General features: G+C 48.9%; 1 protein-coding gene across 2 annotated transcripts; it reads left to right on the forward strand.

Moving 5' to 3' along the window:
* The first annotated feature begins 55 nt into the window (after positions 1-55).
* On the forward strand, positions 56-26,905 carry Rrp1b (ribosomal RNA processing 1B). 2 transcript variants are annotated; one of them, XM_021221493.2, is made up of 16 exons: positions 56-226; positions 10,009-10,091; positions 11,548-11,605; positions 12,421-12,506; positions 13,300-13,361; positions 13,703-13,832; positions 14,793-14,857; positions 15,326-15,492; positions 16,685-16,773; positions 17,734-17,831; positions 19,046-19,065; positions 19,855-19,983; positions 20,553-21,238; positions 22,494-22,634; positions 23,538-23,601; positions 24,683-26,905. In XM_021221493.2, the coding sequence occupies exons 1-16, from the start codon at positions 97-99 to the stop codon at positions 24,874-24,876; spliced, it is 2,202 nt and encodes a 733-aa protein (XP_021077152.1). In that variant the 5' UTR covers positions 56-96; the 3' UTR covers positions 24,877-26,905. The 2 variants fall into 2 exon arrangements, with proteins under 2 accessions (XP_021077152.1, XP_029389030.1); XM_029533170.1 differs by lacking the exon at positions 56-226 and having other exon boundaries at positions 10,012-10,309.

Genomic DNA, 26,905 nt, shown 5'->3' on the forward strand with positions numbered 1-26,905 from the left:
CCATCACCCGCGCGCCGCAGCCCGTACGCAGACGCAGTCGGGATCGCTCGGCGGCGGGCGGCACGCGCGCAGCCCGGGGATGCCGAAGCGGGCGCGATGGCTCCCGCCATGCAGTCTTCCGAGTTCCAGTTCGCCCGGCGGCTGGCCTCCAGTGAGAAGGGCGTCCGCGACCGCGCCGTGAGGAAGCTGCGGCAGTATCTCAGCGCCAGGACGCAGAGCGACACAGGTGCGGGCCTGGGTTCGCGCCGCTGCGTGCGGCGAGGGTCGCGCCAGCGGGCGCGGCTGCTGCGGGCTGTGCGGCGGAGCTCCTGGCCCTGAGTCCCGGCTCACCGAGGCTCGTTTGTGTCTCTCTTTGCCTTCCTTGGATAGTGCCTGTAGGCGCTGGGCTGCGTTAGAGAGGTAGCCCTGAGAGGAACTCTGGCAATGTGGTTGCAGGTCTCGTGGCGATGGAGTGGAATGTGGGTGAATGCGAGAATGTATACCGGTAGCGTGGGAAAGCGCAGGAGAAAGTCCCTCTAAAGGAGCCTTCTGTGCTCTGGTGAGATTTTGACAAGAGGAAGCCAGCTAGGCAGACGCAAGAAAGAGCGAAGTGTGTGTGCCCTGAGCCAGAGAAATCGAAGTTGGCGCGCAAAGCTTGTTGAAATGCAATTGTACCTGGGGGCAGTGTGGCCACATCACTGGCTTTTTCGTTTGTGTTTTAGCTGCTGTGGAATGCATTGCAGGGATTTATTTAAGTGATCCAGAATAGGTTCTGTAACTCCTTGAATGAATACGTAAAGTCTAGACTGCAGCCTACCGTGGAGGGTTCAGGTTGCAGCCAGTTGGCGGAAGTTTGAGTTACGTGTTGCTAAATCTACTTAAGTTTGAAGACTGGGGGGCCCGGAGAGATTGCTCAGCGGTTCAAGTCTCAGTACCCACGTGGCAGCTCAACACTTTCCTGGAAAGGAGTCACCCCCTCACTCACCTCTGCTAACAACCGGCATGCACGTGGTGCGCATACATAGAAGCAGGCAAATCTCATACACCTAAAGTTTTTTTTTTAATGGTTTTTGATTGAAATCTGCCCCAGATGAGAGCACGTACCGTTCATTCCAGCATTGGAAGGCTGAGGACAGCCAGGGCCACAGAGCAAGCAAGACCTTGTCTCCCAGAAAGGAAGAGACTTTTTGAGAAGTCTGATATAGGTGTGAAGGCTAATTTTTTTCTTAATTATTAGTGTGTGTGTGTGTGTGTGTGCTTATAGGCACTCATGAGGAAGTTGAGTTCCAAAAGTTACCTTTTTCCACCATGGAATCCAGAAGTCAAACTCAGGTGGTGAGGCTTAACAAGCAAGCTATTTGTTACCCACTGAGCCACCATGGCAGCTGCGCTTCCCACCCAGACCCCCCTCCCCCATAACATTTCTGTTAAGGGTTGCCCCAGAAATTCAGTTTACTCTCATATTGTCGGGTTTCCTATGTGCACGTGCTGGTCGACCCTAAACCTACCTTGCTGGCCCGGGTGGACCATTGCTGTCCTCTACTCAGACTAGTGCTACTAGCCTGGTACTCCACCTGACTGTCCCTTGAGAGCCTCAGGACCAACAACGCCACCCACTCTCCCCTCCAAACACCTGTTCTCTCCTGCTGCTCCTTCCGGTTTTCTCACCGCATTGCCCTGACTCTTTCTTCATCACACACACACACACACATACACATTGTCCCTCTGACCTGCCTTCTCAATAACCTGAATTAGTCTGTCTTAACCAGAAGTTCCTTTATTTTACCTAGATTTCTGGCCCATCCATTCCCTTAACTCCGTTGTGCCTTTTGTTTGTTTGGGTCCCTACCCCCAACCCTCAGACAGGGTCTTTCTGTGTAGACAAGGCTCTGTAGACAAGGCTGACTTCGAACTCAAGAGAGATAGCCGGTGAAGTGCTGGGATTAAAGTTGTGAGCCAGCACTGCCTGGTTGGTTTGTTTGGTTTTGGTTTTGTGAGACAGGGTTTCTCTGTGTTACAGCCCTGGCTGTTCTGCAGACCAAGCTGGTCTCAAACTCTCAAGAGATTCACCTCCCTCTGTCTCCTGAGTGCTGGGGTTAAAGGCGTTCATCCAGGGCTTCCATTGTGCCTCTTTAATCTGCCCTCCACAAATGGCCCAGGTCATTTTCCTAAAGCAAATCTCATCTTACCGCTGCTTCCCCCTGAAGGCCACAGACATGGTGTCCTCACCTGCTCTTCTAGTTCCTGAGTAGTCAGTTAAACCCTTAGGCTCCGCACAGCAGGCACACTTTTCTCACCTCCTCCCCCTGCATTCAGGCTTCTACAAAGATTCTAAGAAGAGTCACTTCTGAGAGAAATCCTCCTTTACTATCTCCCTGGTACCTCTTGAATTATAAACTATGTGTCCCTTTTATAATGCTTAGATACATGGGGGGGAGGAAGGGCTATTTGTTTGGAGACAGGATTTCCCGGAGCCAGGGCTGGTCTCTACTAGCTATACTGACAAGGTCATTACCTTGTCCCCAGCTACGTACAGATAACTTTGTTTCTGAACTCTATGGTTTGTATCCTTTCTCCCACAAGCACTGTGAGCTTCCGTTTGTCTCCTTAGCCGTGGGCAAGTGTGGAGCCTTAGGAGAGCCTTCAGGAGACAAAAGCAAACAGGCACAGTACGCCTGGACCGGAGGCAGCCAGAGACCATGCTTCTCTGACCCCCTGGAACAGGCCCAGGGCACAAGGGCCTAACGCCATTGGCTCATGTCAGTGCCCCAGGGTCCTTGCTGGTGATTTATCTTGTTCCCCTCTTCATCATCGTGGACACTTTGGAATATCGTAGGCCTTCAAAAAATAAAATAACTGTAGAGGGACTGGAGAGATGGCTCAACAGGTTAGAACATTTGCTCTTGGACTTGTGTGGTGGCTCATAACCATCTATAACTCCAGTGCCTGGGTATCTGACACCCTCTTCTAACCTCTGCAGTCCACAGTTACCACAGACACACATGGCTTACATGCATGCAAGTAAAATAGGCATAAAATAAACAAAAAATAACTGAGGGACTAGGAAAATGGCTCCATCAGTAATACGCTTGTCATGTGACCTTGAGAACCTGAGTTCAGGTGTTTACCTCTAAAAGCCAGGTGTAATCCTGGTGTGGCCATATTGATAAAATAATCTGTCCCAGAAAATTAGCTGGAGAGCTAGTGAAGGAAATACATAACACTGACTTCCAAACTATACATATGTGCCTGCAAATGAATAAAAACTGCAGAGTAAATGTCATAATGATCATGGTACAACGGGACTGGAGAGAGCTCAGCAGTTAGGAACATGGCTGCTCTTCCAGAGGATCTGGGCTCAATTCCCAGCAACCACATGGCAGCTCACAGCTGTCCACAAGAGACCCAGCACATTCACACAGACATACATGCAGGCAAAACACACATAGAATGTAAAAGAGAAGAAACAATTTAAAAATAATAGCCATGGGACAAGAAAACTAAAGTGTGTGGCACCGCTAGGTCCCATCATAATAGAAGCACAACTTGCCTTGTGTTTGCCTTTCCTTCAGTTTGTTTTGCAACCTTACATCTTGTTGGGAAGTTTGACATTTTCGTCTGTCGTCTTACTGTCTTGAAACGGTCACTGTGTTCCTGGTGGCTCGTGAGTCCTGATGCAGTCATTCACAAATGTAGCAAACCCAAAGCTCCATGCCTCTTGAGCACTGTGCTTGGTACAGGGAGGACAGCAGTGAGCCAAGCCGGCAGTGCCTGCCTGTCTGAGCAGTTCTCAGCCTCAGACATTTAACACTTACCATGGAGCTAGGGCGCGTCTTGTTTTGTTTTGTTTTTCAAGCAGGGTTTCTCTGTGTAGCCCTGGCTGTCCTGGAACTCACTCTGTAGACCAGGCTGGCCTCAAACTCAGAAATCCGCCTGCCTCTGCCTCAGCAAGCACTGGGATTAAAGGCGTGCGCCACCACTGTCCGGCTTATGGAGCTTCTTAAAATCAACCCTGTGGCAATTTCCTTTGTGTCATTGCTTCCTCTTTTTTTATTAATGTTAGTGTGTGTGTGTGTGTGTGTGTGTGTGCTCACATACATGATACGGGGGTAGATATACCGCAGCACGTGTTTGGAAATGTCAGTCAGTTCTCTCCTTTAGTTTTCACGTGGGTTCAAAAGCTGGAACTCTGGCCACCAGGTTTGTGTGGTCAGCATCTTTACTGCCGAACCATTTCCCCAGCCCCAGCTTGCTTTTTTGGATGTCGTCTGAGACGACTGGATTTATGGTTAGCAGTGGCTGAGTCACTGGGGGTGTTGTGGGGGTAAGTGCCTTTCCTGCTGGTGGCATAGTGTTCCCCACCAGACAGCTATAAAAGGGAGGTCTGTGTGTCTTCACTGTGGGGTAGTCCCCATACAGAATGGCTCCTGTGTTCATTTCATGGAGAGGGTTGCTGTTGGCTGTTGTCATTTCAAAACGCAGTGGTATTTCCTGTGTCTTCATACCTTTTATATCTCTGACATTCTTTTTAGGATAGCTAAACCTAAACTGTTGGCTGTTAGAAACTAGGATATATGAAGATGTAAAATTCATCCCCAACCAGTCACTCACCTTCAACCCCAGCACTCAGGAAGCAAAGGCAGGTGTGTAGATCTCTGAATTTAAGGTCAACCTGGTCTACATAGTGAGTACCAGGCCAGAGATACATGGTGAAATCCTTTCCAAAAAAAAAAATATTTCCTGGACAGGTATGGTAGTCACACCAGTGATTCCAGAGCTTGGGGGAGGATTGTAGGTTCCAGGCCACCCTGGGCTTCACAGAAAGACCGTCATAAAATAAAGGGCAGAGGAGGAGAAACTTAGTGATAGTGTTTGCCTGGAGTGATCGGGACCCTGCGTTCACTTCCAGTGTCTCAGAAGAAGAGTGCTTTGAAAGCAGCTGTCAAATAAAGCTGCTTCATAGACTGACCTCAGTGAGTGAAGGGGTCAGGTACGCACTGCCTCTCCATACTCCCTAAGTTCTTTAAAAATCACTTTCTGTTTTTACCAACTAAACTCTTAGAAGTAAAAACAGGGTTTTTATACATATTTTGGGAGTAGATATTTAGAATGGAGGACTTGAACAGACTGGGGCTTCTCGATTTTTTTTTTTTTTCTAAATCACAAACCCCTTTTACCTGAGAAACTAAGTATACAGATTTATTCATTTATAAACTAGATTTACAAACAAAACATTTACTAATAATTACATCAAAGAATTTTATTTTTTAAACTTCTGGCACATATAGACTTTTGCCACCTATTGAAAATGAGGACAATATGAATAATAATAATAATAATAATAATAATAATAATAATAATAATAAGGCCAGCCTAGACTACCTAGCAAATTCTAGGACTACCAGAGCTACATTCTAGTGAGACTCCTGAAATTCTCTCTGTAGACCAGCCTAGCATCTAATTCACAGAGGTCCACCTGCCTCCAGCCCACTAGTGCTATAATTAAGGGTGTATGTCAGCACCACTCACTATCTTGACTTTTTTTGTTTGTTTGTTTGTTTTCAAGACAGGGTTTCTCTGTGTAGCCCTGGCTTTCCTGGAACTCACTTTGTAGACCAGGCTGGCCTCAAACTCAGAAATTCGCCTGCCTCTGCCTCAGCAAGTACTGGGATTAAAGGCGTGCGTCACCACGCCCGGCTCCTACCTTGACTTTTTAAACAATCTGATGCACTAGTTGTTTTGGAACATGCTCTGAAGGAACAATGGAGAAACAGTGATGTCTTTGTTTTCAGTACGTAAGTCATTACACTTGTCTAAAAGCAGAAAACCTGTGTGAAGAGTGTCACCTACAGTTGTCAAGAATCTGAGGTAAGGTGTTGCAGGCAGTGTTCACTGGCATTGTGTCATGATGGCATACAAAGTACAAAATGGACATGTTGGGTGTTCAGAACTGGGGCCACACAAACATGGTCTAGCACTGCCAGCAACACCTTGGATTCATTGTGGGTTTAATTTGAATTAATTTTGCTGTGTGTTCAGAAAGCTTTTACTGTTGGCAGTTTTCTCACCGCCCTGAATTCAGAGCCCTCAGAGGGTCACTACCCATGGCTTAAAAGCTGCAAGATGAGGACTAGGGGGATAGCTCAGTTGCGAGCACACAGACCTGAGTTTGGTTCCCAGAACCCACATTAAGAAGCCAAATGTGGTAGCACACACTTGTAATTCCAGCTCTGGGGAGGCAAAGACAGGTAGATCCATGGGGCTCACTGGACAGCCAGCCCAGCCTTCTTGATGTTCTTGAGGCCAGTAAAAGACTCTAAAAAACCAAGGTGGATGGTGTCTGTGTTATTCCTCTGTGTGCTTACAGGCACACATACACATACAAAAGAAACTGGGATAAATGGGAACAGTCAAAAAGAGAAAGTAAGAGAATCACAGTGGCATTTGCCAGTGGGACAGTACTTAGCTCTGACAGAGTGCTTCTCATGCTTGTGTGTGCTCTTGATTCCGTGTTAACCCTATGCTGTACATGCAGTGGGGGAACTGGATGCCTGCTGACAGTGTGCTTCAACTGGGCTTTTACCCTTCGGTACAAATTAGACAAGTGCACTGTCGCTGAGCTTTCTCGTCTGTCCCAGGCCCACTGTCAATCTGTTGAGATTGACTGGATTTCATTGTGGATGTACATCCTATGGTAGCTTTGCCTATGGTACCTGTGAGATGTCCAGAGATACTAGATGCACTGAACCAGGTTTGTGGTCAGAGTTCAATGGTAGATCAGTTAATGAGCGTGTGTGAGTTCCTGGCTCCAATCTCCAACATGACAGGGAGCCTGGAGATAGTATATACTGAGATGCTCTCAGTGTGAAAAGTATAGATTATAGTAACACATCCTATGCATGTAGCCATACTGTTCTGAGATGTGTGTAATGGTTGTATGCATAGAATAGGTCTTCAGAAATATATAATCCAGCCAGTGGTCCCTCTGGGGACAAGCCAGTGAATTAGACATTAACTATGACTTTTGGAATTTTTGTGAATTTTTTGCAAGCTGCATTTTCATTGTGCTGGTATTTGACTTGGGGTGAGACAGAGTTCCAGAGATACTTAGAAGGAAGGTAAGATAATTTTAGTCGGTCACAGTCCACCCAGCACCTGTGCCACACATTTAAAGGCAGAGAGGTGCCCCGGTGTGACACCTGAACCGCAGTTTCGCTGAAGAAGCTTTGTCCCACTCGGTGGTCCCCATTCTTTTGTTCTTCCTCTGTGTGACTGGAAAGGGTTGTGTGTGCAGAGCCTGGATGGTACTGTGTGGGAGGAGGTTAATTGCCCTGCTTCTGATTTAGCATGAGCCCGCATTGCTGGCACACCTCAGCCACTGCCTCCCTCTACAGCCGTAGCCTCAAGTCCTACAGTTGGAAGGGACTAACAGTGCAGGTAGCAAACAAGGGCTGAAGTGCCCGGCCCTGGCCTCGTGTGGAACCACGACTTTAATCCTCTGTGCTGTGGTTCATTAAAGGCCATAGCTTTCCATTCGCTTTATGGCATCAAATCAAAGCACAAAGCCCGTGGTAGAACTTCCGGCAATTTCCCACACTTCCCCCCCCCCTGTCCCCGCCCCATTGAGAAGTGTTTCATATACGTGAAAAGCACCCTCTTTTCACCCATGTGGTGGCCCCAAGCACTTAACTGGCTGTCAGATGTGTCACCTCACAGCATATAGTTCCAAAGGTAACCACTCTTCTAACATCCACAGCACCTCCTTAAACTATAAAAGAGGTCTCAGCTAGGCCCAGGAGTCTGCACCTGTCATCACAGGGTGAGGCAGAAAAATTTTAAGAATTTAAGGCCAGCCTGGGCTACATAGAAAGACTCAGAAAAGTCACACAAATAAAAAGTCTTGGTGTCATGAAATTATTCAGTCTGCTGGATTTTTCTCACCGTCTTTTCTGTTTTTATGTCAGTCCAAACAAGACTCCGTTGGCTGGTCTATGTGCAGACTTAATTTCTAACAGCTCTTTATCTTTCTTTCCCCTCCTCTCCTCCCTGTTCTGTTTGTTTGTTACAGAATGTGGGTCATTTGTCTTGTAAAATGCAACCCCTTAGTCTCATTTAACTCATATCTCGGCCCCCTAGGCTTTCTGTAAGCTAGTACTCAGAGGTACTGGTCAAGTTTTATATGATTACTTAGACTGCTCCGTGTTACTGATTTTCCTATGATAAGTTCCAACTGATGGTGTGCTGTGATCTGATCCAAGTGATCTGAAGTAATTTCTAAAGTCACCAATCCTTACCCAGAACCACAGTTCTCCAGGGACATGTGCAGTCTTGGAGCATGATTAAATAGGAGCAGGTTACTGTGACAAGAAAAGTTGTAACTGCAGTTGGGCACGTGCTAGGGGGTGTGCCATATTTACATTTATCAGAGAGAAGCCAGCTTGCACATCAGCTGTATGTGTGGCTCCTTAAGGAAATGTGCTTAGATTAGCTAACTACACTATGGTCTCTGTTACCCTGGTGTTTGGGATCGTGGGTTGTTTGAGATGGTCTTGCTAAGTAGCCTCAGCTGGACCTCTGCCTGCATCTGTAGTGGGATTAAAGGCTTGTGCTCCCACACTTACCATCATCATTTGAGTTGAAAACTACCACAAAAGAATCAAACTGCAGCATTATAAAGGTTTTGACAGGAGAAAAACATTCCTTTAAAAACCTTTTTGGAGCCGGGCGGTGGTGGCCACGCCTTTAATCCCAGCACTTGCTGAGGCAGAGGCAGAGGCAGGCAGATCTCTGAGTTCGAGGCCAGCCTGGTCTACAAAGTGACAGCCAGGGCTGTACAGAGAACAACAAACAAACCTTTTGGGAGAGTATTGGGAGGGTGCGTGTGCGCGTGTGCACTTGTAAAAGCCATAGAGGGTGTTGGGTGACTTCTGTGATCCCTCTGCCCTATTCCGTTAAAGCGGGTTCTCTAACTAAGCCTGAGACTTAGTGTTCAGGCTGAGCTGATCACTGGAAATGACAGGCCCACATAGCTTTTATGTGGCGCTGATTTAGTCAGGTCCTCGTGCGTAACAGATGGTCTCACCTACTGTGCCATCTCCCCAGCCTGGAGCTCTTAATCATCAGAAAATAAAGTTGGACCACTGAGTACACTACAGGAGGATGAGCCCACTGCAAGGGTTCTTCGTCATTTTAAAAGTGTCTTTTAGAATTAATAGCACACTGGTTCCAAGTCCGTACTTGAGTTGTATGAGGTGGAGCACATAGACAGGAGGATCTCAAGTGTCAAGGCCAGTCTGAGGTAAGTAGCAAGACCGTGTCTTCAAAAATTAGGAAAACAAACCAGACGGCCATGAACCTGGCAGCTCGGCAACAAGTGGTTGGGCAGAGCAGTGACCCCTCCAGGGCATGCCACTTAAAACAGGTAAAACCATTTTAAGAGTTGCCCAAGAAGTGATGGCTGGCACAATCGGAAGATGGGGCATGGTTGACTTTTGCCCATGGCTGGACCCTTTTAAAAGTACATTTTAGCAGACTCATCTTCAGGCTGGCCCAGTGTACTTTCTTTAGGAGTGGATCAGGAATGGTTCTGCCATTTGCTAGGGACACTGTGTGACTGGAGACTCTTGCATCGTTTATAGGATTTGTAGTTTTCCTTCATTAAGATGGTGAGACTTCCTTTCTTCCATTGTTGATTCAAGGGATGAGTTCAAGGCCTTTTGTGTGCTTGGCTACTGGTATGCCAGGCACGTGGGTTAGTTTTAGTGTCACACATGCAGATAAGGACTTGTCCCCATTGCTACCCTCCCTTGACTGATAACAAACAATGCATGTGTGGTGCTTCACGGGATTGCTTGGAACGTTAGCCATTAGCATGAGTTGTACTTCAGGTTTAAGGAAAGGTTCAGAGGAAGGAATGTATGTAGTAGGTTTGCCACTTGTGTAGCAACTGTACACGTTAAGGAAACAGTGTAGACTCTAAGGTGGGAAACAGTGTAGACTCTAAGGTGCTTGCTCTGATTTCTCCTGCAGGAAGTTTCAGTCAAGAAGAACTCTTAAAAATATGGAAAGGACTCTTCTACTGCATGTGGGTGCAGGACGAGCCCCTTCTGCAGGTAACACAGTCCCCTCGTCATGGTCCTGGACCTTTGCCACGATGGACGCCAATCTGCTGCCATCCCCAAACAGATGGAAGTAAATGCTTCAAGGAGCCATTGTCTCAGCTCTTGTTCCCTCAGGAAGGGGCAGCGGGCACTTAGGCTGTGCTTTCAGACATATCGGACACGCTAAGTCATAGATCCCCTATTGCTCTCGTCATTTCATAGCTTCTATGGTAGGTTTGACATGGCGTTCTTAACGTTTCTGTTTTATTTTCTGTTGTTTATAATGCATGGTCAGAAGCACATCAGGGCCTAGAGAAGGTCCCAGAGGGCCTGGTGTCCAAGTAAGGTGCTCAGTGACCTGCTGAATTTCAGTTTCCACACAAAGCAAGCAGCCAGGCTCTGTGGCTAAAGCACCATGAGATGCTCTGGTGCCCCGAATTCACAGGCCAGCTTATCCCTGCCCACTGAGCTTGCCACTGATACTACTGTAGAAGAGTTTTGTTGTAGTTTCTCAAACTAGATCTATCTCAATAGCAAGGGGGTAAGGGTCACAACGCACAAGCCACAGTGTAGAGTCCTCCTGGGTAGCACTTAACTTGTATGTGAAGCCTTGCTACTTTTCTCAGGACATGTAGTGGCTTGTCTCAGTTGACTGCATTGATTCTACTGAACATATTTTGAGTGGGATAGCAGAGCAAAATATTGTAAGATTATGTTCAGAAGTAGCAACAAACAGCTTTAGTGGAGGAAGAGAACCAACAAAAAGGAACATCATTTTCAAGTCTTGGAGTTCATTCAAGACAAATAAGGAACTCTAGGCCTCGGAGATGGGAACAGTAGCAAAACGGAGGGCTTCCTCCTAGGCTCGCCACTTGGTTCTCCTGAATGGAGTCTGCTGTGCCACAGGCACAAGCTAGGGGAACCTGTTGGTGCTCCAGCCCTCCTCTGACCAGGCCTAATAGGAGACTGGAGTGCACCAGCAAGGTGGCTCTGTGCCTTCTGGCTTTGCAACATTTGGTACTCCTCATAGACTCAGTTTAGTCTACATCTTAAAAACAGAGTGGGTCATGGTAGCACACATCTCTAATCGCAGAGCTTGGAGGCAGAGGCTTGCGGATTTCTGTGAGTTCAAAGCCAGCCTAGTCTACAGAGTGAATTCCAGGACAGCAGGGGATGTGTAGAAAAATCCTGTCTCCAAAAGCAGGGCAGGTGGCAGTGAGATTATCTTCCTGGAGTCATCCAACTTCTTACCAGAGACTCGTTCTTGAACACATAGTTTTAGCATGTTTCCAGAAACATATGACATTAGCCCAGTAGTTACACATTTGCTAAAACCTGGGGTGTCAGCCACAGACCTAGAACAAGAGGCACAGGCATTTCCCCCACAGAGGGAAGAGGATACAGCCCACAGCACCCTGTCAGTGTGACCACCTTATGACCAATGTTTTTCCCCAACCCGCCTTTGCAGGAGGAGCTAGCGAACATTATTTCCCAACTCATCCACGTTGTAAACAGCTCGGAGGCTCGTAAGTCCTGCCGTTTTCCTGGCTCTGATTTCCTTGGTAGCAGGTTTGTTAGCTTACCTGGGGAACCTAGTCAATGCTTTTCTTCTGGTCTTCTGGGAATTAGTGATATGGGAGCCTCCTGCTAGTGTTGAACAGAAATCGTATGACATTTCAGAGACTAATCAGCTCTCCCCCACAGTCTCCACACTCAGGTTGCTCTCACACTGAGGAGCTGTGACGCCTTGCCAGTGCTTACGGTAACTGGCAAGTGCACCCTGAAGCTGGACAGCAGTCAGTTCTGTTTGACAGTGAATTCTGGCTGACTCGCAGCACCTGAGATTCTGCATCTGTTGTAGTAAAGATTTACATTTGTTTATAAGTTGTGCTGGGCATGTTGATATATGTCTGTAATCCCAACATTCAGAAGGCTGAGGCAGGAGGTGTGAAAGTCCCAGACCAGCCTTGGAAGCGGCCAAACCCTACTTTTGAAGGGAGTGTTCAAAAATCAGTAAATAAGGAATTCGTGGATAATAATGTGTGCTGTGTCTCACCCAGACAGCACGTAACATCAGAATAGCCTGCGTTTGTCCACGAACTGTAAGGATGCTCATCATCTGTGTCGCTAGATTGGAGTTGGTTGGATGCAGGTGTGGTAGGAAGGCCCTTATATAGCTGTAAAGGAAATCATTGGACATATTTAGCCTTTGGCCAAACCCTACCTGTCTAAGAATTCTTGCAATAGCTGTGTAAAGAGAACAAGATGTGTTTTTCTGTCACTTCCTTCTTGCTGTGTGCTTGTGCAGCGGCGGAGCACTGAGAGCCTCTTGTCCCTGCAGAGCACCTGTTTATTCAGACCTTCTGGCAGACCATGAATCGAGAGTGGCAAGGGATAGACACGCTGCGGCTGGACAAGTACTATATGGTAAGGTGGGGCCTTCCTCCTCTCGGACTCAGAGTTTACACACAGAATGTTCTGTATGAGGACCAGCAGAAAGCTGGCGTGCAACCCGGTGCCAGTGCACTTACTTGGCACTTCTTACTTTCTTTTTGAAGCTGAGTTGGAGTTTGATATTTGGGGGGGAGTAGGGGGGGGCATTTGGCTGGCTGGCTGATTAGATTTGGTTTTTCAAGACAGGGTTTCTCTGTGTAGCCCTAGCTGTCCTGAACTCACTCTGTAGACCAGGCTGTCCTCAAACTCAGAAATCCTCCTGCCTCTGCCTCTGCCTCCCAAGGATCCACCACCCAGCTTGCTAAGAGGTTTTGTAGATTTGTAAGCATCAGAGTTAAGAAAAAGAAAGGCTGTTGGGAAGAAAATAACCATGCCCAAGGAGATAGCTGTGAGGTTCTCAGACAGGAGAACCTTGCCTGCCCAGCCATCTTCAGACCTAACTTCCACCTGAGCAAGAAAATGATGGAAGTCCGGGCATGGTGTGGCAGAGTCGGGCCTGTGCCAAGGGTGCCTCTGTTCCTGTCTGAGCTGCTGGGAATGAGGCTGGGGAGCATTGCCGTGGCTTATATTGGCTTGGTTTGTTTTCTGGGGGTTGTGGGGCAGAGTCTGTATGCTCTTGGGTACAGGCACACACCACTGTCTGGCTGAATGTTGTTAATCTAGAAGATGTAAGGATGCTGTCTCACTTTGGGGAGCCAGAATTGGGGTCCTCATTCTGCCAAGATGATCACTGCTTTTTTACTTATAAAAATATGTCAACCTTTAGCTGATCCGCCTGGTCCTGAGGCAGTCCTTTGAAGTTCTCAAGCGGAATGCCTGGGAAGAAAGGTTGGTAAACTATTCACCTTGACATGTGGTGACATTAAAGCATATCAGAGTTTCTAGGTGGCTCAGTGGTGGAGGGAGCACTTGCCTAATGGGTATGAGGCCCTAGTTGTGCTCCTTAATGCCCCCCCATCTTTATAGAATAGGGCCCTCAAATATTTTAGATAATTAGAAACATGAATTGACTGATGTATGCCTGTCATTATCTAGTGCTATGAGAAGCAAATAGATGCTGATCCCAGGGAGTTTAAATCCAATGGAGAGCCTGAAACAGTCACTTGAAGCTAACAGAGGAACTGTTTCTAATTGTGTGGTTGAATTTTGTTGTTGTTGTTGTTCTTCAGCCAAATCACACTGTTTTTGGACATCTTGATGAAGGAGATCCTGAGTCCTGAGAGCCAGTCTCCCGATGGCGTGAGAGCCCACTTGATTGACGTGTACTTGGATGAGCTTACCACGGTGGGAGGGGGAGAGGTGAGAGCAGTGCTGTCTGCCCCGCCCATCAGAGGACTGGGACTGCCATGCCTGGGGTGGCTATGGGCACTATCAGAAACAACAGCCTCCTTGGGACTTCTCCCCTCTGGTGACCCTGTCTCAGACAGCTAGTGGGCTTGTAGACAGAACTGCACACTGTACATATATCTAGAAGTCTTACCTATAAAGTAGGATTGAGACACAGCTTCAGGAGTAGCTGAAGGCCCCATGTAAAGGCTTGTTGGTGCACATCTATAATCTCAGCACTGAGACAGGTAAATCTTATGTTCCAGGGCGGCCCTGCCTCCCCTGCAGAAAGAGTTAGAAACAGTTTACAGAGTCCAATAGGAAAAAAAAAAGTAGGCTATGTTGAGTATTTCCAAAGCTGTGTGGGAAAGGCAGTGGACAGACAGCACTACACAGATCACCCAGTATAAGCAGACAGAAAGCTGGAAGGAAAAGGTGCGCTTTTATAGACGGGTGATTTTCTTAGTTTGGGAGTATAAACAATTTCTACTCTTCTCTTTGACATTCTGTAGTGAATGTTTTATACATATATTAAGTAAAAGAAGTTATAAATGAAAATTTTTTGAGAGGAGCAACCACGTACACTTCTACTGAATCGGTGAACGAGTGAATGAAGTCTAAAAGAATGACTTTGTCTCATGCCCTGAGTCAGCACCCACATAGTATTCATATTTTCATTGCCTTTCTGGAGCTAGCCAGGACCTTCTGCTAGGCAGATGCCATGACCAGTTGGTGCTTTGGGTCACTGCACTAAAACACCCAGAAAGCCAGAGCAAGGCTCTGGACTTCCTGTGTCTGGGACTGCTTGGGCAGGCATGCGTGCAGTTGATCGGAACCTGTGAGAAGGGCAGGTGCTCCCTGTTCTAGAACATGTCAGAGGAGAGAAAAGACTATCTTCCCTTACTTGCCCTCTGTTTTATGTCTGAATTGCAGCTCTTAGCGGATCAGAACCTCAAGTTAATCGATCCATTCTGCAGAATTGCTGCCAAGACTAAAGAGTAAGTGGCTCTGGCCCGTGTGTTCTCACTGCTTCCATTGGTGCCCTAGGGTGGGGTTCTGTCAGGCAGTCGTCTAGTGTAAGGAGCACCCATTCCTAACACCCCTCACAGGCCTGAGGCCAGGCCAGCCCGGGCTACACAAGATCCTGCTCAGACCAGAGGAAGAAAGCAGAGGTTCTGGCCCCTGCCAGCAGCGCCTGGCTGCCAATCCAGGACATGCTCCCCCACCAGATTCCCACCTTCTGTCTGTCCTGTGGCATACCGTGATTCCTTGAATCTTGAGTGGACCTGCTTCAGGGGTATCTGAGTCCCTCCCTGCTAACAGTTGGTGGGCACACCAGGCCCCAGGCAGACACCTGCACGTGCACATACTTACCAGAGTTGTTTGTTCTCCACTGTGTTCCTGTCTGCACAGGCTCCAGGCCGAGTGATTTAATCCCATTCTCTCCAATGTGTTTCTGCCCTCAGCCACACGCTGGTACAGACTATAGCGAGGGGTGTTTTTGAAGTCATTGTAGATCAGTCTGCCTGTGTACCTGAAGAGTCTGTGGAGGAGCGGAAAACCAAAGAGGACGGCAGTGGCTTCCCTACAAAGGAGGTGGCCTGTAGGAAGGCAGTCAGTGGGAAGAAGGCTGGTGAGAGGCTTCCTCATATACTCTTTCCTTTCTGCTGGGCTGGCTGCCTGCCTGCCTGCCTGGGCTTTACTCATTTCTATATACCAGTTTTGTCTCTGTGTGTGTGTGTGTGTGTGTGTGTGTGTGTGTGTGTGTGTGTGTGCGCGCGCGCGCGCCTGCGCCTGTGCCTGTGCCTGTACGCTTGCGCATGCTTCCATGTGTAGGCCAGATGTCAGCATTGGGAGTCACTACTCAGCTTTCACCCACCTCCTATTTTGAGGTCAGGTTCCTCATTGGCCTGGAAGATGCCTAGTTAGGCTAGGCTGGCTGGCTGGTGAGTCCCAGGGATACACCTGTTGCTGCCTTCCCTGTGCTGAGCCCAGAAGCCTGTACTGCCATGCCCGGGAGGTTTTATGTGGATTCTGCGGGTTGAATCCAGGCCCCTTGTACTTGCCTAGTGAAGTTTGCTGGCTCCTCTGTTCTTGGTTTTTAAGTCTTCATCAAGCACTTTGTTGGCATCTCACTGCATATAGGCCTCCCAAAAATTAAAGCAGGGTTCATAAAAGACACATGTGCACAGTTGGTCCCAACACCACTCACTCATTCACTACGCCCAATTCTTTCTGTCCCTCCTAACCATTCGCCTCCTTTGTGAGGCGTTTGGCCTGTGCCTGTGCCTGTGCCTGTGAGAACTGCATGCAGTCAGGAACACTTGTTCCCATGGCTCCCCTCCAGCACACAGCTTCCTTCCTGCAGGCTTGAGGCCTTTTGTGGGGGTAGGGTTGTTCAGTATGGGGTTGGTACTAGGGGCAAAACCTCGAGCTTCACCTATAAAATAAAGACTGGGATTTTTAGGAGACCAATTTCAAGTATCTCCCCGGGCAGCAGTCACTGGTGTTCTCCCTGGTAATGGGGATTGAACCCAGAGCCTGGAGGGACTGAGCTACATCCATTCTTGAATGTCAAGACTGTGTCTTTGTCTTTGGGTGTGGTGTTTTTTTGGTTTTTTTTTAAAGATGTGTTTATTTATTTATTATATGTAAGTACACTGTAGCTGTCTTCAGACACTCCTGAAGAGGAGACAGATCTTGTTACTAATGGTTGTGAGCTACCATGTGGTTGCTGGGATTTGAACTCAGGACCTTCAGAAGAGCAGTCGGTGCTCTTACCCGCTGAGCCATTTCACCAGCTCCCTTTGGGTGTGTTTTGACAGCACTGGACAAATGCCTCAGAGACGGAGTCATTGGCAGCAGAGAAAGAGACGTCTGTGCAGCCTTGAAAGATTCAGGGTCACCTCTCCAGGTGGGAGCGGCTTTTGCTTTTTATAGAATGTGGGTTGACCTGGGGTGGCTTGGCTATAGAATTAGAGTCAGAGCTCATTAAGCCATAGGGCCTAAAATGTAAAGTCCTTTATAATCCCGTCTGTAATTAACGTCACCATTCTTAGAATAAGCTTGTTGGGGACACACTTGAAAGAGGGGGTTTTAGGCTGGTGTGGTGTTGTGTACATGCACATAGGAGGGTCTCAAGTTCAAGATCAGCCTGGGTTACCTAGTACACTCCTGTTTCAAAAAAACAAAAACAAAATGAAGCCAAGCATGGTGGTGCACACACTCAATCCCAGCACTCAGGAAGCAGAGGTTGACAGGTCTCGCCTGGGCTATGCAGAAAGATCCTATCAAAAATAAACAATGAACAATTAAGTGGGTTTTGAAAGATACTGAACCTCATTTTCTAAGCGTTATTGTCTGTTCTTCTGCATGTAGCAGCACCAGTCATTATGGGGCTTAGGGGGTGGGGGAGTTTTAAGCGGATCTTGCTGTATAGTCTAGGTGGAGTAGGGTTCACAGCAGTCCTGCCCCTGGTATTGCTGAATACACCAGTGCACCACCATGCCGGGCTTCCAGTTTTGAGTTTTAGTTGGTTGGTTACCAGGTCTTTTATGTAGCCCTGGGTACTCAAGAACTGCCATGTAAACCGGGCTGGCCTTGAACTCACCAAGATCCACCTACCTCTGCTCCCCAACTGCTGGGATTAAAGGCCTGTGCCACTCCACACCTGCATACACAATTGTGCTTTGGAAACGTAAAGACAGTTCTAGAGATTAAGCACCCAGGATGAACGTATAAGCAGCTCTCAGGCAGTTCTCTGTGTGTGAGATCCCAGTTTGGAGAAGACTGCTCCCAACAACAACTAGAAGGTGACTCTCAGACTGGCCAGACTGTCTCACCACTGCTTGGGTTTCCTGTCTCTTTGTGGTAGTTTGACTACAAGGCTGTTGCTGATCGACTCCTGGAAATAGCCAACTCAGAGAGCACCCCGCCTTTCAACAGGAAGCGACTCTGCAGACTAGTCAGAAAGTAAGTAGCAAGTGAGATCCTGTGGCCACACCAGCACTCTCCCACGTTTCTTTTCTTCTCTTAAAGATGTATTTACTGTTAGATGTGTCCGTGTGTGTCTGTGTATGTGTGCTCTTGCAGCAGCCAGAAGAAAGTGGTGTTCAGGAACTGGAGTTAGAGGTAGTTGTGAGGCGCCCAGTGTGGGTGCCAGGAACCAGACTCAGGTCCTCTGGAACTTCTGAGCCAACTTTCCAGTCCCCGCTGCCTTTTTCTTTATTCTTTATCAGTTTATTCATAACCACATAGCAGTAACTGGTCTGAGCTTGCCCTTTATATTATGAAGGCCTTTAGAAAGGAGGTGAGGACTCGGCCCAGTGAGTAAAGCATGAGGGTTAGAGTTTGGACCTCAGCACGCATGGAAGTGGCTGGCAGGGTGGGGCTCCTGCCTAATCCCAGCACCCATGAAGTTCAGGCGGCCAGGCAGCAGAGGTGGGACTCCAGAGCAAGCTAGCTGGACTAGCCAAGTTGATAAGCTCTGAGCTCAAATGAGAGACCCAGGGGAGAGTGGCTGAAGAGGGTACCTGGTCTCAGCCTCTGACTCTACGTGCAAATGTGTGAACACACCAAAAATGGCTCTTAAAGAATTCCCCAGTCAGGCCGTGGTGGCACACGCCTTTAATCCCAGCACTTGGGAGGCAGAGGCAGGCGGATTTCTGAGTTCCAGGACAGCCAGGGTTACACAGAGAAACCCTGTCTCGAAAAACAACAACAACAAAAAAATTCCCCAGAAGATGGCATCCATAAATTCTCATGCTTTATAGCTGGGCCTCCAAAGGCAAGCTAGGGTCTTCAGTGTGGGTGCTAGGGCTGACCTGCCCAGCCCCATGTACATCCCTCATAGCCTCAGCTTTGGTTATTTGGTCTGATGCATAAAGAGAACCCTAGTGGGCAAACCTTCCCTGAACATAGCAGAGTGTTAAGTTGTCTACCTTCAGAAACAAGCAAGAGAGACATTGGATCTTGGTGTTATGTGCCACTGTGTCCTGTGCAGAGCTGGTGAGATGGAATCACCTTTGTTCTAGGCTTCTTCCTTCCTGACTCACCACATCCCTAGGTGGGGCTGTCCCCTAGCCTCCCCGTGGAGGAAAGGGTGAGCACGGAGTGTCGGGATTCCCGTTTTATGTTCAAAACCTAAGCTGTGAACTCTGAACTTCCATGTGCTTTTTTTTTTCCAGGTTCCAGGACCTCTGTGACGGTAAGAAGAGTTGTTCTCACCCAGTACACACCCCGCCGAGGGCAGCCCTGCCAGATCCAAGACAGGAGGTCATAGGGAAATTAATCCGTGGGTGGTCACCTTCATTGGGTTCACCTGACACACCTAAGCAAGTACCCTGGGGAATGCCTCCATGCAAGACCCTTTGCAAATACTTTCCATCCATCTGGTGCCTGCTGTGTGGGGGTGACACCCATGTGGTATTTATTTGAAATTTTATTGGTGCTTTCTACAGTTAAGGTTTTAATGGGGAAGGAAAGGCACAAGAGGTGACTACATGGCCAAGAGCACTGACCGCTCTTCTAGACGACTGGGTTCAGTTCCAGGACCCACATGGTAGCTCACAACTGTCTGTAACTCCAGATCCAGGGGATCCAATCAGTGCCACATCTGGCCTCTGTGGACCCCAGGCATACACATGATACACAACATAGAGGCAGCAAAACTGGGCAAAAAAGAAAATCCAGGTGTCTCGGTTTCCTTTAGGACTCATGTCCCCAGCTCTCCTGTTCCTTGTGCCCTGACTAGTTGGCTCCCAGAAACGGTGGGAATGTAAAGTAGTCTAGGCCGAAGATCCCACCAGTTGTTGTCCAGTGTGTGTTCTGCTCAGGAGCCTTGAGTTGGGTTGGGAAAGTGGCTGGTAGTGCAGGTAATGGAGCTAAGTCAGGCTCAACTGTCTTAGCTGGATGGGTCAGGGCGGAGCCCAGGACCTGGACTACTGCCACAGATGCGGGTCTTGGAAGCCGACCGGTGTCCCTTTGGAACCTACAGGCAATTGTGCTCAACCCAGTTTTGCTGAGGACATTTCTGCTGAGGAAAATGGTCAAGCCCTCGGTCAGAGAAGGCACAAGAGGAAAAGGAAAAAGCTTTTAGAGAAAGCTGCCTTAGCAAGGGAGGAAGGTAAGTGCAGAGTCTCAGTGCTGAAGGAGGTCACCTTGCTCACACTGGACTGAGAGAGGGGAGGTTTGTTCTTTGAGTTAGAGCCGTCTTACATAGCCCGGGTTTCCTTCGAACTCAGGAGCACTAGGATGCTGTGGCAGCAGCACCTCACCACAGATCCTCTGGGCTCTGTTATCTCCTCTGCAGACACCGGACTCCTGGTTCTCTGGCTCACGGGTGCCTGACACCACAGTTAGCTTTCTGTGTGGGTTCTGTAGATCCAAACTCGTAGAGTCCTCCTCCTCTGACGGCAAGCACATTCCCTACTAAGCCATCTGCCCAGCCGTAGCAGCTCTGTGGTGAGACCCTGTCTCTAAAGGGGTGTGCTGTGATGCTGTGCGCCTGTGTTCCTGTCACTTGAGAAGAGGTCATCGGGATCAGGGTTTCTACAGCAGCCTTGGCTGTATGGCAGATATTAGATCAGCCTGAGCTACCTGAGACCCTGTCTTAAAACCACAAAACAAAACAAAAAAATCCTGGCTGCTGGTGGTCACAGCAGGGCTTTGCATCATTGGTCTGCATTTTTGTAGGAAATACAGTCTCTCCTGCTGGTGAAGAGGGCAGCGGAGGCCACATTCACAAGAAGAAAAGGAAAAAGAGGAAGAGGAGCCACTTCGAGCCTGACACTCAGAACCTGGATGCTGTTGCCATGCCCAAAGCACCAAATGCGGAGAGGGAGCCTGACACTGCCCAGAGGCAGGCCCCACCAGCCTGCGTGACTGAGCCTACAGCAGAGGCCGTGTCCAGCATCAGGGAGAACAGCTCCGAGCCTACCCCCATCATGCCCATACACAATAAAAGAAAACGGCCAAGAAAGAAGAAACTGAGGGCCCACAAAGAGATCTGCAAACCCACCAGTTTACCTCAGGAGGACATGTCAAAGAATGACTCTGTCGGTGGGCATCCTCAGAGCTCTGCTGCCCACATTTCTTCCTCCGAAGGTGTCCAAGCCCGGAAAAGGAAACGGAAACTGGAAGCTCTCCCTGTCAGCAGTGGTGACCTAACCGTACAGAAGTCAGGTACCCCAACAAGCCCAGTGGAGCTTGCCCAGACCACCCTGCCCCAGTGTAAGAGGTCACAAAAGAAAAGAGCATCCAGCACCCTTGACCCCTATGATCCATCCAGTCAAAAAACAGCAATCTCAAAAAAGAAGAAAACGATGAAGCTGATGTCAAACGGTGTGTTGGAGTCCAACGCTGGGCAGATCCAAGCTCTGGTAAGATGGGAAGGGCCCAGAGCTCGGGGGCTGGCCTTGAGCAGCTGTGCTCAGGGGACTCGGCTGTCTGCTAGGGATAGGGCAGAGGCACACCTCAGCGAAGCAAGAGTCAGAATACACTGCTTTATGACTGCTCTCACCGACAAGCAATGACAGGTTCCCATCTCAGTGGCCAAGTGCAGCTGCTCCATCCAGTGCCCTTACTCCTCCTCATCCCCATCTGATGTCCCTTTGCACGGGAAAGGATAGACATGGAGCTAAGAAACTATCAGAGTCAGACCCGCCAAGTTGCTCCACTTTCCATCCAGCCTCTGTGGCAAGGGGCTCTCACATTGGGTTAATGAAAGGATTTTCTTTCTCTGTGGACTTTTAGAGCTGTAAAGGACCCAAACTCTTGCCTTGTGCCCTGTCTAGGAAGCGTACTGCTTCTTCCAGGCTGCACATGTAGCAAACACACCACGGTGTGTGCTCATTGCTGTGGCCCACCAAGCCACCGAGATGGTGACTCTCTGGCTTTACAGGGAGACAGCTGACCTTGTACAACACCAGCCCCTACACACACTGCTTGGCAGTGCCTGTGACACTGAAGCCCGTCCCTGACAGGTGAGTTCATGGACAGTCAGGATTACTGAAGGAGAGCGGAGCACTGAGCTGGCTTGGACATCATCCCCGCCTCCAGCCTTGCCCTTGGAAGAGGCAGCTCTTTCTCCATAGCCTGACTCTGGTGCCCTTGGCAGCTGGTCTTGGAATTGGAGTGATTGCTAGTGAGTTGGGGTCCAGGGAGTTGCTACTGTCTGCTCCTGGGCTAGGGTTGCTTTGGGGCGTGCCAGAAGAAGTCATTATGCTTCAGCAAGGGAGGCCCCAAGCTCCTGCAAACCACCATGGTGGCTTCACACCAGACTCACAGCCCACATAGTGTCTAATCACAAATAGAAAAATTAGTTCTCACTTAATGGGTAGACCTTAAAAGGAAGAATTATAAAGACGGTAGGCCCTATGTTAGAGCACAAAGGGAAGAAAAACAATGGACTTTTCTGCTGAAAAAACGTGTGACCCCTGCTGGCATGGTACAGAGTGGGGTCTGTGTTCCACTGAGCAGCAGAGTTCCTGACAGAGCTGGTGCAAGAAACAGTGGGCTCTGGGCTAAAGAGCCCGGCAGGTCTGCCTCCAGCACTTCCTCACCACGCTGTCCTGGTGTGAGCCTGGCAAGGCACATGCTAGGGGTATTCCTCTCAGCTTCTTGCTCTTCTCACAGGGAAGCAACAGGACTCTGAAGAAGCCGCTGAAATCGGAGGACGACTTTGTGAAGTTCGACACTCGGTGCTTACCAAAGCCCCTGTTCTTCAGGAAAGCCAAGAACAGCTCTGCCACCCATCCCCAAGGTCCTGCTGGCCAGGTGAGCCCTCCTCAGGGACACGCAGGCAGGTGTGCTAAGGTCTGGGGTGCAGGGCTCGGGGCTGGCAGGTGCGCACAGGTGGGGTGAGGTAGCAGCACACTCGGGCAAGAGGCACGGGGTCCTGGGATGGGCTCGGCACAGCTCTTACAGTATAAAATGCGTTGGCTTCTAGAAGGGACTGTTGTGATATGTAAGTAATTTGAAGTTCTTTACACGGAGTGTTGAGAGCTTTGATCTGCAGTGGGGTCCCAGTGGTAAAGCATTTGCTTAGCACATATCAAGACCTTAGGGGCTATCTCCAACAAAGATTTTTAAGTTCATATCTATTGGCCATTGAAATAAACCACATTTTAAGCCCAGTTTAGTCAGTTGTCTGTGAGCCACAAGTTCAGCTTACAATAGCTAAGAAATTCTAGGACTGCCCCGTAGCAGCACTTGGTGCCACCCAGGTCTGAGTGCCTGAGTGTGATCCCCAAGAACGCAAGGTGACTTCAAAACATGTTCTCTGACAGCTCAAACACCACGTCACACCATTTACACTAACAGTAAATAACTCTATTAATTCTCGGGCAAAAGAAAGGTGGTTATTGACATATATCATTATAATTTTGGGTGATAAATTTGGGATTCTGAACAACCTTACCCCTCTTCGATGTTTCTCACTGTGAATACACAGTGTCTAATTTGGAAAATCTGTGCATGCATAAAGGTAGTTTGTGAAGGTCACCAGCAGAAGTCTGGTAGTGCAGTCCATTTAGGCTATAACATGCTGCCCCGTTAGCCTTTGTGTGTGTGCAGGTCAGGAAAAAGACTGCAAGGGCCCTCCCTGGGTAAGTTCCTGAGAAAAATCCAGCCAAGGAGGCTGAGCACCTATGTTACCATGGTTACTCTTTTGTTCTGCAGCTGAATAAAACTCCCTCCAGTTCCAAGAAAGTCACCTTTGGATTGAACAGAAACATGACTGCAGGTGAGTGGGTAGCCTTCTGTAAAACTTCCTTGGGACCAACCAGCTAGAGCTGGCTCCGTGTTCTCCAGCAACCAGAGATGTTGTCTTCTGTCCTTTTCCTGGTCAGTCAGTCAGGCAATGCCGAGGTCACTTTCCTTACAGATCAGGTGTGGGTTGCTGAGGAAGGGAGAGATTTCAGGGAGGGAGGGAGAGGGAGGGAGAGGGATGATAGATAGAGAGTTTCAGTGGAGTTGTTTGTTTTTTGTTTTTGGAGATGGGATTTCTGTGTAGCCCTGGCTGGGCTGTGAGCTCCTCAAACTCACAGAGCTCTACCCGCCTCTGCCTCCTGAATGTTAAGATTAAAGGTTGGGAGAGATTTCCCCTGGGGTCTTCTCAGGCTGCCAGGTGCTCTCTAGTTCTGTCTCAGAGACGGAGAAACCCTGGCTCCTTAGCTATATAACTGCCCCAGCTCTACAGTCACACTGCCACTACATAGTGGGCCACCCTCACTGTTAGATCAGAGAAACCAAATGGCTCCTGTAAGAAGCTGTGGTTGGTTGGTTGGTTGGTTGGTTGGTTGGTTGGTTGGTTGGTTGGTTGGTTGGTTGTTTTTGAGGAGTCTAAATATGTGGCTGCACCTAGCCTGGAACTCAGAGATTCACAATCCCTGCCTCTCTCTTGAGTGTTGAGTTAGCTAATGGCACATACCACCACACCCTAGTGTTTTGGTTTTTTTTTTTTTTTTAATATGAATTTAAGACCTTATTTGTGTGGGCAAACACACATCTGTTTGCATGAGTGGGCACGCATGGGTTTGGAGAGAGTACAGCGAGTAGAGGAAGGAGTGAAGAGACAATGCCTCCATCTAAACAGCCCAAGCTAGAGAGCTGGAGGTGAAGACAGGGCTCGGGCAGCTTGCAGTCACTGCCAAGCATGTGCATGGACACACTGAGTGGAACTTGCTCCCCTCAATGTATCCAGGTGTCTTCTGCATTTCTGGGGCCTTGGGAATGTAAGCCAAGAGTCCTGTGTGCCTGGAGAGGACAGGCATGACACCCAACTAAATAAACTGAGTAAATAGCCTCACTTTCTTCTGGGACAGAATTTAAGAAGACAGACAAGAGTATCCTGGTCAGCCCCACAGGCCTGTCCAGAGTGGCCTTTAACCCTGAGCAGAGGCCACTCCACGGAGTGCTGAAGACCCCCACAAGCTCCCCGGCCAGCACTCCTCTGTCACCCATGAGGCTACCAGCCACCACCCCAAGGAGAAGGCCGAGGGCTGCGGACTTCTTCTGAGAGCCAGAGGCCCTTTCTGAAGACTGCTTTTATACTGGATGTTCTCTAAATTATAACTTTTAAATGTAGGCTTTTTAATTATTTTACAAATACCCATGAGTGGGACAAATGTTCTGAACTTGGACTGCAGGCCTCTCCTGCTAGGCTTGCAGCCCCTGGTTCGCATCTGCGCACACCCTCACCAGAAGGACTGAGTGCTGTTGGTACACGGAGCCCCCTCCTCCATGCCCATTGCTGCACAACACAGTGGATTGCACACCTTTCTGGGTGTCTGCAGTCGCAGTCTGTCCCTTGTGAAAGCACGGCAGCTTCAGGCCCGTCTGCGGGCATGTGGCTGTTTTTCCTGGGATTGACTCCTGGAATGGAATGAGCAATAGTGTAGCTTTTCTACGGGTGGCCAGCAGGAGGCTAGACAGGTGGGGGGGGAAGCCACTTTTCCCTGAGGCTTCTCCTCTGCCTGGCCTGTTCCTGTCCCTGTCTTCCTACCTCTATAGCAAGCCCAAAGTGTCTTTTCAAGAGGGCCAGTACCCCCCAGGCTGCTGCCCACATTAGCACAGTTTTCCCAGGGCCTCCTGACTGCACCAGCAGGGACTGGACCCCAGCCCTTGCCTGACCTGGAAGTTGGCTGCCCAAGAATAGAAGCCTGTTACCTGCCTCCATGGGTCGTATAAGCTCTTCTAGCTTAGTGCGGAACCCAGGGAGCCATTCAGACTTCCACCAAAGCAAATCTGGCTCCTTTAGAGAGAAGCCTACATGGCGACTGCTCTTGTTTAAGGAAGCTACCTTGGGTCTGCGAAGTGGAGAGGCCTTGGGATTAAGCACAATAGGAGGCACAGCTCCTGCCTTTATCATGAGGAGCTGCAGGCTTGACGTGGCGAGGCCAAGGCCCTGCATCTCAAGCACTCAAGAGCTCTGAGTTTGCCTACTGTGCCCAGGATCTCCCCAGGTACGTCCTACTCTGTACACCCTGTGCTGGAGCCCTACTTTCCACGCCACTGCCCCTCAGGGGAGGACTGCAGCTCACTCCCACTGGGATCACAGAGCTCGGGTGCCTACTGTCGGCTTTACTCCAGTCACGGGGTCCGTTTCCAAGTCTTGAACCAACTGACTCCCGAATGCCATTCCCGGAAGGAACCAAGTGGTGACTTTGTCCTCTGCCTGCTCAGTCATAAAGTGTATCACTAGGCCATAAAAACGGAGATGATGTTTTGCTTATATCACAGTAGGTCATGTGCAGTGTCACTTGTGGTTGCATGGTTACAGCGTGCTGATTTTGACCGGTCTATTCAAAACTAAAAGCCAAGTGGGTCGTACGGCCCAGTGGTGTGGAGTAAGACACCAGGTAGCAGTGGTAGAAACAACCTCACACCATTTTCATGATGGCAGCCCATCCTTGGGGACTGTGAGTGTCCTCAAAGCACACCTCCTACCAAAATTGCTCCCAAGATGAAGGGTGAGACCTCAGTGCTGGGTTGACAGATGGGCGTCGCCGTGCTGGACCAATTCCTGCACAGCACAGGAAGGCTGCCCAATGAAGGAGTGCATTTAGAATGGTGTCCTGGTCCTTGATGCAGAGTCTCAAGTAAAATTGCTGTTAAATTTCTTCAAGTCCAGAGAAGCAAATCTTAGTGCAGGTGGACCGAGTTCGTGTTTGATAAGACTATCTCCATCCTTAGTATGGGTGTGGTCAGTTCTGCACAATTTGGTTTCAAACTAACTTTTTTTTCCCTTCTGTTTTAAAAAAACAAAAAAAATAATAATAATAATGTCTCAGTATGTATCCTATCCCACACTGGCCCCACTGGTGATCTTCCTGCCTCAGCCAGGCGACTGCTGGGTCACAGTATCACCTTTCTGAAGTAAAGCACAAGAAGGAGCATGAGGGGAGATTGGGAAGCAGTCCCTGCCTGGGAAGTGGGTCTGTGTTTTCTCTAACTGCCACAGTACTGTGTGTTTACGATCAAATTGTATTGGTGTCTCCAGGGCTTGTGGTACAAAACAAAGCCAAGACCAATTAAAAGAAATGTGT

Source organism: Mus pahari, chromosome 21, assembly GCF_900095145.1.
Source record: "Mus pahari chromosome 21, PAHARI_EIJ_v1.1, whole genome shotgun sequence".
In the NCBI taxonomy this organism is placed as follows: domain Eukaryota; kingdom Metazoa; phylum Chordata; class Mammalia; order Rodentia; family Muridae; genus Mus; species Mus pahari.

What these genes read in the sequence shown, in the direction of transcription:
- Rrp1b (XM_021221493.2), top strand. Translation starts at nt 97, where the DNA reads ATGGCTCCCGCCATGCAGTCTTCCGAGTTCCAGTTCGCCCGGCGGCTG. An exon ending in CGGAATGCCTGGGAAGAAAG is followed by an intron (nt 13,362 to 13,702) that starts GTTGGTAAACTA and finishes GTTGTTCTTCAG; the next exon opens with CCAAATCACACTGTTTTTGG. An exon ending in CTGGGCAGATCCAAGCTCTG is followed by an intron (nt 21,239 to 22,493) that starts GTAAGATGGGAA and finishes CTCTTCTCACAG; the next exon opens with GGAAGCAACAGGACTCTGAA.